At 38.8% G+C, this 15944-nt stretch overlaps 1 protein-coding gene across 1 annotated transcript in view; it reads right to left on the reverse strand.

The window, feature by feature from the left end:
• HMCN1 (hemicentin 1) overlaps positions 1-15944 on the reverse strand; it is a 179625-nt gene that overhangs the window by 70317 nt on the left and 93364 nt on the right. The window contains exons 31-42 of the mRNA XM_052666768.1: positions 14988-15266; positions 14126-14407; positions 13258-13366; positions 12502-12671; positions 12131-12285; positions 11221-11344; positions 10746-10847; positions 9264-9440; positions 7792-7943; positions 6924-7047; positions 2786-2961; positions 2420-2516 (exon numbers count right to left, since the gene is read on the reverse strand). Of these exons, the coding sequence (XP_052522728.1) occupies positions 2420-2516; positions 2786-2961; positions 6924-7047; positions 7792-7943; positions 9264-9440; positions 10746-10847; positions 11221-11344; positions 12131-12285; positions 12502-12671; positions 13258-13366; positions 14126-14407; positions 14988-15266 (1947 nt within the window). The remainder of the gene's footprint in view (positions 1-2419; positions 2517-2785; positions 2962-6923; positions 7048-7791; positions 7944-9263; positions 9441-10745; positions 10848-11220; positions 11345-12130; positions 12286-12501; positions 12672-13257; positions 13367-14125; positions 14408-14987; positions 15267-15944) is intronic.

Below are 15944 nucleotides of genomic sequence, written 5' to 3' on the forward strand. Positions count from 1 at the left end.
CAGATATATTGGCTTCAGAATGAATGGCTGCAAGGAGCCTTACTGGACTGGACTGGCTTCAATCTTTCATTTGTTCTGCTTCCAGTCAGAAGTTTAGTGCCACTCTCTTAGGTGTCACAGCTTACACTTTATAGAATCATAGAATCCTTAGAGTTGGAAGAGACCTTTAAAAGTCATTCAGTCCAAATCCCCTGCAACACACAGGGACATCTACAGCTCAATCAGGTGCTCAGAGCCTAGTCCAGCCTGGCCTTGAAAGTCTTCAGGCACTGAGCTTCCACCACATCTCTGGGCAACCTGTGCCAGTGCCTCACCATTCTTACTAAAAAAGACTTTTCCCTTATATCAAACCTAAATCTCTTCTCTTCTAGTTTGAAACCATTTCCCCTTGTCCTTTCACCACAGACCCTGCTAAAGATTCTGTTCCCTTCTTTCGTTACTATCCCTTTTATGTACTGAAATTTAACATGTGGGCTGATTCTTCTAGTTTCTGAAACCAGAGTTAGACCTCAGGATCTCACCAGTCCTCAGATGGACACATTTCCTTGATCTAAAACTGAAAAATATGGCAGGCAAGACTTTCAGTCTCTGAGTGTAAACAAAGACTACAATTCTAAACAGTTACCCACAGACAACTTTCACGGGCAACTTTTGCTTTCTATTAAGCTTAGTCCATCAAAGCTGTTAACAAGCAAGTAGTTATCCCTTCTCTCCAAACTCTCCTGAAATGGTCTCACTGAACAAAAGAACAATCCTTATTCCTCCTGCATCAAAGGTCTTTTGCAACAGTGCAAATCCTAGAAATCTGGGAAAGGAAGAGATCACAGATGATGATGACATGCATGGTGAAGGGACATATATGCTGCATTCAACAAGACCTGGTCAGGCAGGAAAGCTGGGCAGAAAGTAACCTGATAAGGTTCAGCAAGTGCAAGTGCAGGGTCCTGCACCCGGAGAGTAATAACAGCATGTATCAGTACAGGCTGGGGGCTGTCCCACTGGAGAGGAGCTCTGAAGAGAAGGACCTGGGAGTCCTGCTGGACAACAGGTTGGCCAGGAACCAGCAGTGTGCTCTGGTGGCCAAGTAGGCCAGTGCTACAGTGCATTAAGAAAAGTGTGGCTAGCAGGTTGAGAGAGGTGATCCTCCCCCTCTGCTCTCCTCTGGTGAGACTACATTTAGACTACTGTGTTCAGTTCTGGGCTCCCCAGCTCAAGAAAGATAGGGATCACCAATGAGTCCAGTGGAGGGCCACAAAGATGATTAGGAATCTGATGCATCTCCTTCATGAGAAAAGGCTGAGAGACCTGGGACTCTTCAGTCTGGAGAAGAAAAGGCTGAGAGGGGTTCTCATCAGTGTTTATAAACATCTAAAGTGCAAGAGTCAAGTCAATGGGAGCAGACTCTTTTCAGTGGAAAGCAACAGTAGAACAACTGACAACGAGCAGAAACTGGAACACAGGGATTCCATAGTAATGCAATGAAGAATTTCTTCACTGTCAGAGTGACAGAGCACTGCCCAGTGAAGGTGTGAAGTCTTTTTCTATGGAGATATTCAAGAACTGTCTGGGCGCCTAACTGTGCAACCTACAGCATGGAAACTGCTTTTGCCGGGGTTGGACTCGATCTCTAGAGGTCCCTTTTAACCCCTACAATTCTGCAATTGTATTTTTTTTGTGTGTGCTTAACGTGGGAATAGCTCATGGTCTCATATGATATGGAAATATCCATTCCCAAATTTAAACATCAATGTTTCTTTTAAATACATAATAACATTATTCTGTAATAAACATTATTGTTTAATCATTAACCCTTTTATCTAATTGTAGTTTTGTGAATTCAAAGCATTTCAATTGGTATATAGGGAGAAAGCAATATGGCAGGAAAAGCTATCCAAAAATCAACGTCTCAAAGAAACACTGCGCCACATGTATCATCTAACCATAGAAACATTTTACTAATGCTATTACTACAATTTAGTGCCGGTAACTTTGTAGAGCACACAAAGCTAGGAAAAACAGGTTGGTTTTTTTTTAACCTGAATTTCCATGCTTCAGTATTTCAGTATTTTAAAATTTAAACAAAAAACTTTAAGAAAGTTACTCTAAATGACATTAGAGTGCATAAATAGGAGCCAGACACAAAGCCAGTTAGTTAGAGCTCTGAACTACTATCATGCATGGAAACCCAAACTGAAAAAAGCCTACAAAGTATCTGGTATTAATTTAGAACCAAATCAAAGAAATTTGGAGAACATGTACACCTTCTTGAAATTGTTGAACTCAAGAATATAAGAAAAAGTCACCCTGCTTGAACCTCAGGATTTATGAGTTTTTGAACCACAGAGGATTTCAGTGTCTCACATCATAACTTCACTCTGAACTCCATTCCCATTCCTGAAATAAGCTTAACAAACCTTACCCCAGATATTGACGTTATAGTTCTTTTTAGTTTTCCCAGCAACATTTGTTGCTTCGCAAGTGTAACGGCCAGTGTCCTGTACTTGAGCTTCTTCAATCTAGGAAGAAAAGGAAAACCTGGATTTTTTCTTACACTGTTATATAGGAAGGTTACAGGGTGAAGCTGCTCAGGTTTTAATTTTTATGCTTATACCTGTCTCCCTAATATTAGTAACAGTACAACTCCTGCAAAATCTGTAAGTAAACATTTAAATGCCTGTTGTCTCACAGTCTTCATGCAATGCTATTCAGGTTCCAAGGCACACCCAGCACCCTCCTGATGGGTACACTCCCAAGGAAGTTCCTGATGCATCCTGACCCAGCTTACCTTCAGCACACTTCCATCTTCAGAAATGCTAAGACCTGGTTTCTTCAGCAAGGGTCGCCCATCTTTGAGCCACGTAAGCATAGGCAGGGGAACAGCATTGCTCTGACAGAGCAGCTCCATTGCCTGGCTGATGAGCACAGAGACATTTTGTTCCTCTCCCATGATGTTTGGTGGAACTACAGCAATATATCAGAAAAAGAGGCCTTTGGGTATTGCAGACTTCCCATAGCAAGACATACTGTAGAGTTAACAAGTCTTTGTTTAACAAAAATAATATGGCAGTTACTACCTTTTTGACATCCAATTTATGTCTCCTTTAGATCTCAATAAGCACCAGAAATTGTGTTGTCTACAGAATATTCTCTACACAACATAAATAGTAGTAGAAGATCAGTCACAGAGAAGTTGCATAGATAAGCCAGGGCTAGGAGAAAAATACTCAAAATACATTTAGAAGGGAAATTCACTATTACTAAAGATTGGAGAAATATATGTCCCTGATAAAAGGACAGAAGAGTTAATGAGTGTAAAGATTCACAAGACAATCAAGCTTGGCCTAAAATGTCATAAACTGTTTCAGACAGTGCCAGCATGTATACTTGGCTTTAAGAACTCTGACTTTAAGAAGAATTTTGTCCAGACATTGCCAAATATAAAAGATAGAACGAGAATTTAGATGGTTCCAGCCAAGTAAATAGGTTAATGAATGAATCACAGTAAGACGTGATTTGCCATCACATTATTGTCCATTCTGTGGTGTTTCTAGCTAATTACTGCCATTGTTGGCACTGAGCATTCTATTTAAGTTTGCACAACAGCTGCAGCAAGAGCCTCATTATCACACATTTCCAAATTGCAGGAGAGAAAAATCAGGTTTTGGAGGAGAAAAAGTCTATGTAGAAGACAAAAATGCTTCTGGGCACATTTAAATTGCAGCCTATTAGCTGTTCTTGATTGGTATTCAAAAAAAATAATAAAATCAATGCATACTTTTTCCCTATTTTTAACTTCAGCCGTTTTTCTGAAAACAAAGCAATTGAGAAACAATTGAGTACTAAACTTTGAAAATCAGCAAGTGAGCAATTTTTTATTGGGAAAGTGTTCGCAGCTGACGTTGAAAAGAACTCCCCAAATTAAGGAGGAAACATTACACTGAGAAGATGACATTAAAAGATTAATGACTGAGAACTTCTTGTTGTCCATGACTTTATATCGTTATTCACAGCTGAGCTCAGTGTCTTTTAGTAAGAGCAGGCTGGATCACAGTCAGATGAGATTTTCAGACTGCCGAAGCAGCTTTGAGTTGTTAATAAAACAGTGACACTTCATGAGTTTTGAAGTTATTTCAGCCAAGACACAAACAGCCTTGGAAAATAGTGAGATTTGTGTAGCATGCCATCACACTGCACCGCTGCAGCTTACCATCAGTTCTCTACTGGAAATTCCCTTTTGAAACAGAACTCGGGAACCCTCATCATAAACTTAGTTTATCTCATTTAGTCAACAACAGCAAACTAGAGAGCAAAAATACTTTTACTGGGGTGCTCAAGCATGATCCAGAGGGCAACTCTTGTTAGTACTCCTAATGTTCTTAAATCCTTAAAGCATTTGATAGGGATTCACCTTCGTTTCTTTCAATTTAAAACCAGAAGGCATACTCACTGCAAACTTAACATCAAGGCAACTTTAGGTCTGCAATTAAATACATGCAAAATCAAAACTCTTGTAGCAAGAAATTACTTCATCTTGTAACATATATTCAGTGAGCTTTTTAATACTTTTTGAGTACCAAGACTGTTCACTCAATAAAATGTTGACCAAGGCCAAATAGAAAAGCTTTTATTGCTGCATTTCCCTCTTTTTCTAGCTTAGAAGTCTATTAGTTCAGAAAATGCATGTCTGGTTGCCCAAAACATATGAGTAAGAAAGGAAGCAGTAGGACAATTCATGAGAAATACTCTTGGCTTCACTTGGAACAAAAAGATATTGAATTAATTATCACAAAGGAGATTACAGAAAATCCCAAAGTTGTACTCAGCAGACCATCAATACAGTTCTCAAGATGTCCTGAAAAATAACACTAACAGTAAAGCTTTGTTTTTCTTGCACAGGAAGTATTCATCAAAGTAGCTGATTTCACAGTTTGGAAATAATTTAGGGAAAATTCTGATCTCTGTGGATAAGATATAAAGTAACTGAAAACAAACCTGTTTATCTTTCTTTGTAGAACTCACAAAAGCCCAGATTCTTTATGAGTATTATGGAACTGAACACTGGAATCTGATCCACTACTGCAGAAGGTAAATCTATTTCCAAAACTTTTCCACCAACTACATTTTCCCCCAGCTAAATGAACTGAAATGCATGTAAAAGAAAACTGAGTTCATGAAACGTGGAAAGACAGACACTAGATCATTTGTTTCTGAAGAAATAAGATTTAAAATTAATCTAATTATGCTCATGGTAACTACATGCTCATGGTAAATATATGCTCATGGTAAATATATTTTAAGCCAGGTTGTTTCAACTCTTAGACTAGCTTAGTGCATTTTATATTTCCAACCACCTCAGATCCAACTGCATTCCAAATTATTTTCCTCCTGGGACTTCTTAGACTATTCATACCAGGGTAAGTCCTAACAGAGAAATTACTTTCTGTAACAACTTCACTCAAGATTGCCCTGCAGAAGCTCAATAACAGTAAAATTACAACAGTAACATTACATACACAACTTTTAACTGTTTCTTTTCATTTCTTCTAGCTAAAAGGGACAGAAATTCCCAAACCAAAGGAACAGTAAGTAGATCCATACTATTTTTGCACTTATTTGTACAATTACAGTTGTCCTCAAACTCCAAAAGGTACCTTGATATTCCTTGTTGTAGATACAAAATGTTATATCCCAATTTAAACCTGAGTTTGCTGTGCCAGAATCCCAACTTTCTCAACTGCCTCTTGCAGATGCAAAAAGTAGCCACGACTCAAGTCACAAGTGAGTATCCTAACCACAGTGCCTTTACAAGATTAATCTGAAAGCCAAACATGAAAGCAAATAACCTAAACAACTGCCTCTATTAGCCTAAGAAAACATGCAATCTTCTAACTTGTAACATTTCCAGAGTTCTGCTTACAGTTGTCATACACTTAGAGATTGGTAGAGCAAAAACATTTTTCTCCCAACTAATCTGAAAGCAAAAACAAAACATCAAGGGTTCTTCGATTCCAAAACCTTCTCTCCACATGAAGTACTGTAAGATTTCTAAAATAGTAGATCACTGTTCACCCTCATTTCACTGGTGTACAGAACATTCAACTGTCCAGGGAAACTTTAAACTTGCTACAGCTAAACTCCACGGCTTTCCTCCTGACAGCATATTTATGCTCTTTGGTATCTGTACATCACTAGTGATCTGTAAGAACAAAATATAAAAAACCATCTTATACAAGCTGCTAGAAATCAGGAGGAAGCCAAACAAGCTACAAAAAATAAGGAAGACAGATAAATTTACATGTTAAAAAGAATATAGAATTAACTGCTTGACACAATTCCAAAAACTGGCAAAACAATATACAATAGCTAAAGTGATATCCTGCTTCTCAGAAGAGACAAAGTTGTCTCACTGGGCTCAGTATAGTGTCACAATTAGCACTAAAAAAGACACCGCAATTTTGGCAAATGGTGACTTCCAAGCAAGGGCTTGAAAATGGAAAGGTTTCAGAGAGATGTGGCAAATTCACATTAACTCATTAATGTTCATTAAAGACCACTGAGCTCTCACCCCCATAACAGCTTTTGTAAAAGGGATCAATGTGTAACTCACGCAAAGACAAATACATATTTTCTCCTACCATTTATGAACGAGCCTTTGCGTACACAACTTACAAATTCGTTGTTGCAGCTACATTTCTTCAACGATAAACAGAGCATATGTACTTCAATACGTCTGTGTGCATATATATATTATTATCTTAGTTTTTTACTTACATACATGTACACACAAACACACATCCTGATCTCTTTGGCTTTCATTATGGCTTGGAACAGCTTTGCTTCAATGCTACTAAACATCCGGACCACTAAAGCCCCATGAACAGTTTTCCTCATTCATTGTCAGAAAATCTGTTAGAAAATCTCACCATAAACTCTGAGATCTGTATCTCTTTGGCTCTCTCCTGCAGCACTCACTGCAACACAGGTATATTTTCCCGTGTCACTTAACTGAGCACTAGTCAACACCAGGACTCGGCCCCCAGACAGAACCTGCAAAAGAAACACAACATATTCAGTACACATGCTTTGATGTAAAGCAGAAACATGAGAATGATTAGATTTTCTTCCAAAACAAAATGCTTGTTTTGCCACTGATTTCCACCATCTATATTTTACCTACACTCTTTCCTGCACTCCATTGTTCTTCATCAAGACTTGAAAAAGCGAAAGTCTGGCTTTACACAAATCATAGGAAATTCTGGAACTTAGAAGTCTCTGATAGATAAGGACATTCCCCTCTCACTAGTTTCAAACATTGTCACATTTTCTGTCTGCGCCCAAAGTAATCCACATACTTACATAAATTTCACCTCTCATCTGTCACATCATAAGCAACAATGTCGTATTATTTTGATTCATAACCTTCTCCTTACAGCAGGGACTTGTTTTTCCCCAAGCTGTTATTTTTTGTAATGAGATATTATGCAATCTTAAACTCCAAGAATCTCTTCAGTGTAGAGAAGTTTAGTCTTCTTGCCAGTCAGTGAGAAACTTGCTTATGGAAACTTTTACTCAGTATGACATCAGTTGAAAAGACCAACTTATTTCAATATACCTATAATGAGCACATTTTGCACAATAATTACTGTAAGCTTGCAACAATATCCCGGAGCAAAAAGCCTTATACTCTTACACCAAAACCTCCAATTTTTTCTGTATCATTAAATTGCACAGGCTTTAAAGGCTCATGCGAAAGCAGGAAATTACACAGATGGCAGGATATGAACCCAATACCTGAAGACCATTGCTAAAGCTGGAAACAGGACTGCCATCTTTTAGCCATGTCAGGATGGGTGCAGGGATGCCTCTGGCTTCACACTCCAGTCGCACCAGATTATTGACCACTGCTGTCACCATGTCACTGCTGTCAGAGATTGATGGTGGGACTGAAAAAAGAAAATAAAGCTGGAGCAGCTATGTAAGAGTTCGGATATATCACAGTGAAATTAAATGGGATGCTTAGTTTTTTTGCTTCTCTTCCTGCAAGGCACTATACTTAGAAGATTTCTAATGCTAACACTACTGCCATTTGTTTGCTCTGTGCCAAATGCTTCTCTTACTTACATAAGCAGTCTGATAACTTCAATGAAACTACTGTGAGCAAGGTAAGTAGGATTGAGTCTCAGCCCAGAGAACAGCTGTGACACCCACAACCAGAACATCATACCTGAAAATATTCCCTCAGACTTTTATAACATTCCATTTAGACCTTATGAAAGGCATTAACAGTGGTGGAGATTAATTAGAGATGTTTACATGATAAACTGAATAAACTTGCAGAACATACACTTACCAGTTCAGTATGTACAATATCTGCCTGTCTGATGAAAAAAATAATCTTAATGGGATATATAAAAACAATTACTTTCAGTGTAAGGCCTAGTACATTTTGTAGAGCTATGTTTAAAAGGGAGACAGGAACATACGTTGGCTCTAAATATTTCCTGTGAATTCATCACTGGGTGAGGTTAATTACCCTTGACCATGCCTTGAGCCCTCATTTTCTCCCATGATAGTCATTAATCTAACAGAAATGTATGGCCCAACTCCACATTTGTTAATTAACATTAATAGGAACTACTGACTAAGCATGCATATCAGTCAGGAACACTGTGCCACATTTGGGCTGCAGTTCTGCATTGAAAACTCCCTCTGAAAACCAGTTACATGCATATGCATGCATCAGATACAGGAGTTTGGATTAGGATCCAAAATCCACTTGAAATGAGTGGAAGAGTTCCAATTTGGCTTTTGATCAGGTGTCTCATTTCTGCAAACACCTACACTTCAACTTCACCTCTTTAAATACAGTACATTTTTCTTTAAGATTCTTGCATTATGGAAGAACATTTGACTTGTGTTCTTTCTTTATCTGTTGCAGACTTTGAAGTCATCTACAGTGAAACAGAGCTATTTCAAGTCTTTCTGAATCGTTTAAATGATAATATAAATATCTTTTCTACAAATCTGGTGTCTCTGCTCATTCTCCCTAAAAATCAAATTCCCTTATGATATCTTCCTAATACTAAAAACATGTATCCTAATATCACTAAGGGAAAAAAACAACAAACAACTACAAAAAGTGAATGTGCTCCCTTGAGCCCTACAATATCTCTTCCAAGATGACGAATGACAGAAAGACTTCTAAGCAGATTTAAAAGAGCAAATGTGCAGGTAGCAGTTTCTCACAAGTTTTTAATACTTACCATGAACCTGAAGACTGTAGGACAACTCGGCTGTGCCTGCAGTGTTGACAGCCACACACTTGTAAACACCAGTGTCAGAGATCTGAGCACCCTCAATCTCCAGAACCTGACCCTTATTCAGAAAAGTGACACTTGCAGCACTGGTGAGTGGACGACTGTCTTTGTACCAGGTGAGAGCTGTAAAATTAAATGGAAAAATTGCCAGAAGTATTCACCCTGATAAACAGGTCCAAATATACTTCAGATTTTCCCTGTGAATTGTGAGAGACATAAAACCAACATTTAAAAAACAATATGTATTCATTAGAATTAATAACAGTAGAATGTAGCCAGGAAATGAGAAAATCAGTAACATCTGTGCAAAATAGTGACTATGCCTACAGGATTAAATAGCGAATTTGAAGCTACTGTACATGCACACCACGTGCTTATGAAATAATGTTCTGCAGTTAAGAAAGTGTAACATAAAGTATCTGTTTTGATGATGTCTAGTCATCTAATACCAAGGTTGAAAAATACTCAAATACACAATAGAAATCATTTTTCACCTTTTACCCTGAAGTATTGCTATGTTAAACTTAAAGACCTGAGAAGTTCAGACACAAAATGCAAGCAGACTTCATCTCAAAGGCTGAAAAATGGGAAATGAAAACTGGAAAACTGATATTATTCCAAAACAAAATGACTTCTTTTTTTTTTTTTTTTTTTTTTTAACAGAACAAAAAAAAAATCAACAAAAATGAGGACAGTTTTGCATCTCCAAAAGATTATCAAAAGATGGTACTCTTCTTCAAGAGAGCACTGGTGCAAATTAACGCTTTACTGGTATCACTTCACTCTTTAGCTTGATGAGAACAAACAGATGCAAGCAGCTTGGTTTTCAAACTTTAGAATATCATGAGAACCCAGAAAATCATTAGTATAATCTCTGTTATTCGGGAAAGCCACAGAAGCCACGGTACACACAGAGAAAACATTTGCATTTACACATGCCAGCGGCCTGAATCAAATAGGGAGAATCCTATGGTTTTCAAGAGACTTTAGGCAAGGTCCTAGATATGTCCCCATTTGATGGGCACACTCAATACTGAAGGTATTGTTCAAGTCTGCCCTATCCCATAAAATATTGACCTGATGGGGAAAAGATGTGTTTAAAGCTGGTTTACAGCTGATTTCATAAAACTCTAACAGTATCATTGCCTACGGACAAGACATTGCTGTATGCATAGGGGTATAGATTATCCATGTGTTTTTCATTTGTTTAATTAGAAACAGAAGAAATCACTGAATTTCCAATTCTTATTTCACATCACTCAATATACTGACACTCTCTATCATAAATAATGTTTAATAGTTTATAGCTAGTTTAAATACCACAAAATTAACTTCATGCTAATAAATATCCATTATTTTCAAAAGGTGTAGAAAAGTCACAGCCCATTACCAGACATTCTTCAAATCCTGAAAGATGCATGTGAATACCTGGCACAGGGTTCCCCGATGCTCTGCATTCAAGATGGATTGGATTATTCACAACCACTGTTTCATTTAGCATTCTTCCTGCATCCTCCAGGCTGGGTGGTTCTTTTAAAGGCAAAAGCATCGGTTTTCATTATTTCAGCTGCTCAGTTGGAAAAAATTCCAATCACAAAGCATTTTGCTCTCTGAGAAACTTAGGGCAATGAATTGCCAAAGCTTTCACTAACTACTGGATAACGGAGAAATTTCTCTAGGAACTTCATCTGTGGAGTCAGACTACACTGGCAAAATCCCGGGAAAGGCAGATGTGTTTCTGCACTGCTTTCTGCAGTGGGACAAAGAACGAAAACTGAAAGATGGATGTGCAGAGGTAAAAAAAATGCCAACAAGCTCAAAAGAGAAAGGGACACAGATATAAAAAAAAGCTGCCTTAAAATCACTATTTTCAGCTTCTAACTAGAGGCAGAAATATCATTACCGTGCACATGAAGCTGAATATGCTGTTGGACTTCTCCTGCAGCATTTGTTGCCACACAAGTATATCTGCCAGCATCTTCGAGCATGGCCTCAACAACTTGCAGAACATGGCCTGAAGACTCCAGCTGTACCGAAACAGAGAGTGGGGAACCACATTAGACAGCAATTCCAGATAGAGTCGCTAAGCATAAAGGCACACTAGAAATGTACAATGAATACAGCTGGTCTCATCTTTCCTCTCATCCAGGGCCAAAAGTCATGCAACAGGTGTCATGGTTGTTCGAAGATATCAGTACTGCCAGGATATCTGGATTGCTAGCCTTACAGCTGTGAGGAGACCTAGATGGCAGAGGGACAGACAAGCCCTCTGGTGAAGGGAGGGCTGCAAGCTCTAGCAAGATGTCAAAAACTGCTCCATCTCGAATCAAAGTCACCACAGATGCTTGATCCCATAGGGCATGCAAGCACTGGGAAGGGCTGTTCACTGAAAGTCAGAATCTCACAATGGAAGGGAATGTACAGGCAGCTGCTTCACTGGCAGTGCTTATAGAAAAACTCAACTAATCCTGCCTCACAATGACAAGTGGGCAACACTACCTCCCAGCTGACAAATGGCCATACCTTGAACGGTATAACACAAATGAAAGGAGCCAGATGCTGAATCTACAGTCACGGACTCATACCTCCTCTGGTATGGAGGTATCTAATGAGATTCAGTCTGCTGAACATTATTACTCAATATGATGTACAATCTATTCAGGTAAAAAGCCCATTGTTTTCCAGGATAAATCTTTAACATCTTTGTATCACAGCATGAGGGAAGCAAAAGGAAAAAAAAAAAATGCATTAACACATTTAACTTATAGTAACTATGTTTCACACTTTGGATTCCACAGAAGAGTATTGCTTACTCTAGTATTTCCCCTGGCTGTGTTTACTGGTTGACCATCTTTCAGCCAAGTTATGGAAGGGCTAGGAATGCCATTGGCTATGCACTGAAGTGTCACAGCTTTGTATAGCACAACAGCTCTCTCAGAAGTGGCAGCTGATTTAATAGTTGGAGGAACTGCAAGAAACAAAAATGAAATATCATTTGAACATATATATTTACATATATAGAAGGACTATGACACCAGTAAGAATAGCTCTACTTCTATTTCATCTACTCTTCTCTCTTATTTTTCAATTCACTAATGCTAAAAATATTTACTTAAAATTTCAGTATCTTCTTGCCAGCAATCCACAATAAAGCCAGTCCCCTTTTTCCCCTTGAGTAACTTACCATGCACAGTAACAACAAATTCCCTTTCATGTTCTCCTGCCATATTCACAGCCACGCATTTATAATGGCCTGTATCTGATACTTGAACTTGAGAGATGAGAAATTTTTGTCCATTTAACAAGATCTTACGTCCGGTTCCCTCTTCAATTGGCTGGCCATCTTTTAACCACCTACCAAAAAGAAAGCATAATCTCAGATCTCTATTGGAGTAAGATAAACAACAGTCCTAATACACACACATTTATATTACACAGAACATGTCAGAAACTCTGTTTTCTCTATGGAGATCTGGAGATGTCAGGTAGCATTTTGCTTCTGAATGCCTATGGACTATAATAGTTCACTGGGAGAAGGGAACATATGTGAACAGGCACTAAAGAAGTCATCAGAAAAGGTGAAAGCTAGTGTAAATAGTAAACATCATCAAAAGAGGCAGACAGAAGTCTCCAAAGCAAAGGCAATAATGGCAGATGACAAATACAGAGCTGCATTAGCAAGGGAAGAAGGATTTGGTCAGCGCTTGTTATCCATCCGAATTCCCAGAATTCTTCTGGCACATATCTTCTGGCACAATCTACTGAACAAAACAAATTGCAGTGAAATCATAACACTGTGCCATGTGGGTACCTGCCACTTTACTGGAGACAAGAGTCTGTTCTCCAGACAATAGCTATCACTAAATTAACATGGACTACTTTCAAGATCCTCCAATCAAATGGCAGATTTTTTGTTTTATTGCCATACCAATCCCCTTACGTGATTGTTGGTGAAGGTGTCCCTGTTGCTGAACAATCCAACTCCAATGGGCTATGGAGAACCACAGTGTAGTCCAAGAACTCATCCCCACCTTCCACAAATGGTGGGACTGCAGGAGAGATGAAGCCATCAGCAAAAATATTTAAGCATCAGTAATGTAACAAAAGTCTATTAGAAGTAGCAGTGTTAAAAAAAAAAAAAATTATATCCATCTCACCAAGAGACACAGATAGATTTGGAATTCATTAGGAATCATTGTTCCTTTTTGAAACAAAACAGGTAGACAATGACGTTTTCTGAGTTCAAATGCTTCTTATCTCTCTCTTTTTAAAATTATCCTTTTTTTTCTTCCCCAGATTCAGTCTGAGATCCCTTGTGAAAGGCTGTGTTGGAGTGGGGAACCTTTCAAGACCCTCTGTAGCAAACAGAGAAAGCAAAGGCCCCTCTCCACACTCTCTGTAGGAGTGAGTGAGCAGGGGAGGAAGCACTGCCACATGTCTTCTCCTGGCTCCTTTACTGGCCAGAAAGATCAGTAAGACAGACATGAGAATGGACACTCTACATGTGCATTCAAAAGCATGGCAGCATTCCTCCAGAAGGTGCTGCAAAGCCTAATAGTGTTTTGAGAGGAAAAAAATCAAGCCTTTCTGAAGGCTCCATTTATCTAGAGAGTCAGAGGGGACTGCTGCAATTCAGATCATGGTAATGGGTTGAAGCTATTTTGTAATTCTGGAAAGAAAAACGCGGTGCCCAGCTTTAACAAATAAACAGCTTGACTAACTGATCTTTTATATAATTCTACCAACAAAGACAAAAGCATTCGCTTTATTGCAAATCTGATATAGCAGTAGTTGTTTTGCTCACATACCTAGGATTTCAACTCCATACTTGATTTCTTGTTCTCCAGCTATACTTGTGGCCACACACAAATACTGGCCCCGATCAGCCTCAACAGCACTGAGGATCTCCAGCTTCTTCCCACCAGACACAATGCGGAGGTTGTCATTTGCTTTCACAGGCACACCATCCTTTAACCAGGTAAGGAGTGGAGAAGGGTTGCCAGCAGCTTTACAATCTAAAGTCAGTGAATTGCCAGCAACCACCTGCCTGCTCTGTGCTGTTTCGGCATCACCCTCTATTACTGGAGGAACTGTAGAAAGGAAAAAATGTATTGCAAGTGATTAATTCTGCAGCCAGAAAATGTATTAAGAGCAAATGGGCTAGTTCCTCTCCACCCACTTTTGTGGTACACAACATTATGTCACATACACACATGTGAGAATTTACTGCCAGGGCAAGCCAAGCCCTGTAGTTCAATAAAAACCATTTGTACAAAAGAGGATATGCAAGGTTTCAAGATGGAAAAACCAAATTTGAAAGTCTCAAAAAAGTACATTTGGGATCCTGACCACAGTGGTTATTTCACCTAAACACTGTTCAGCATGCACATATGAGAAAGGATGCCTAGAGAAGAAATATCTGTCACACTTCACTAAAACAAGGTGTCAATGTCTCTGAAGTTGAGAGGTTTTTAGGAGTTACCTAATGCATAGGGTGTAAAGCTTCTTCTACACAGTCATGCTGACACAGGCCAGCCTTTAAATGTAATCACTGATTGCTGTTCAACCTTGACAGGTTTGCAAAGGTTGATCACACTAGGAGAGCAGAAGGCTTTCAGTATGCACATCCTGTAACATGGCAAATAATCAAGTTTGATTATTTTCACTTACCATAGACATCCACCTCATATATTTTTTCAGCAGCTCCAGCAGCATTGGACACGTGGCAAGTGTACTTTGCAGAATCTGACACTTGGGCATGAGGTATTTGCAGGAACTGCCCTTTGTCCACATATAGAGCTTGAGGGCTGGAAATAATAGGGCGTCCTTCTTTGTACCAGGTAATGGTAGGAACAGGGATTCCCTTGGTTTCACAATCCAAATTTATAAGATTGTTAAGAAGTGCTGATATCTCTGTGGTAATATTGCCTCCTTTAATACTAGGAGGAACTATTTCAAAAGAAAAAACAACAGCATAAAAGCCTTAGTATACAAGCCTGTGCAGTTCTAAATTATTTTAACATTAAAATGCTCTAAAATTAAACGATTTTAGGTAAATTAGACTTCCAATCTTTCCTGATGCTTTTGAGATGTTTTTTTCCATGTCTGAAGAATTCTCTGTAGCATCCTGAGCTGGAAGGATGAAAAGAGCACAACACAAACACCAATGGAATCTAATGTCAAAGAACACCTTATACTTACTTAATCAACAAGCAACACACCAAAGGACAATGGAAAGCACTGCTGCCTCACTAGAACAATTAATGTTCAAGGCTCCAATATAGGCCAAGTTAAGTCAGCTGCTCCTCCATGCCTCCAGCAAAGCATTTAGGCACAGTGCTGACTATTCCCTCTCTCTGAGTAAAGGGCAAACCTTGGATGTCTTGGGAGCTGCATCCTCCCAGTGAGGAACAACAACCTGCTATTTAAAATACTAAAGATATCCAAGAACCTCTATGACTGGAATGGGAAATGCTTGATACTCAGAATTTCTAAAGATTAAGTCACTTACTTTGAGACTAAATATGAGCTTAACAGCTCAGCTTTATGCTTGAAGTTTTTGGCTCACAGTCATTTCCCTCATTCACTAGGCAGCAGTACTCAGTTTTTTTCTAGCTGACTTCCACA

The sequence above is a fragment of the Tympanuchus pallidicinctus genome, unplaced genomic scaffold (assembly GCF_026119805.1).
Source record: "Tympanuchus pallidicinctus isolate F22 unplaced genomic scaffold, pur_lepc_1.0 scaffold7, whole genome shotgun sequence".
In the NCBI taxonomy this organism is placed as follows: domain Eukaryota; kingdom Metazoa; phylum Chordata; class Aves; order Galliformes; family Phasianidae; genus Tympanuchus; species Tympanuchus pallidicinctus.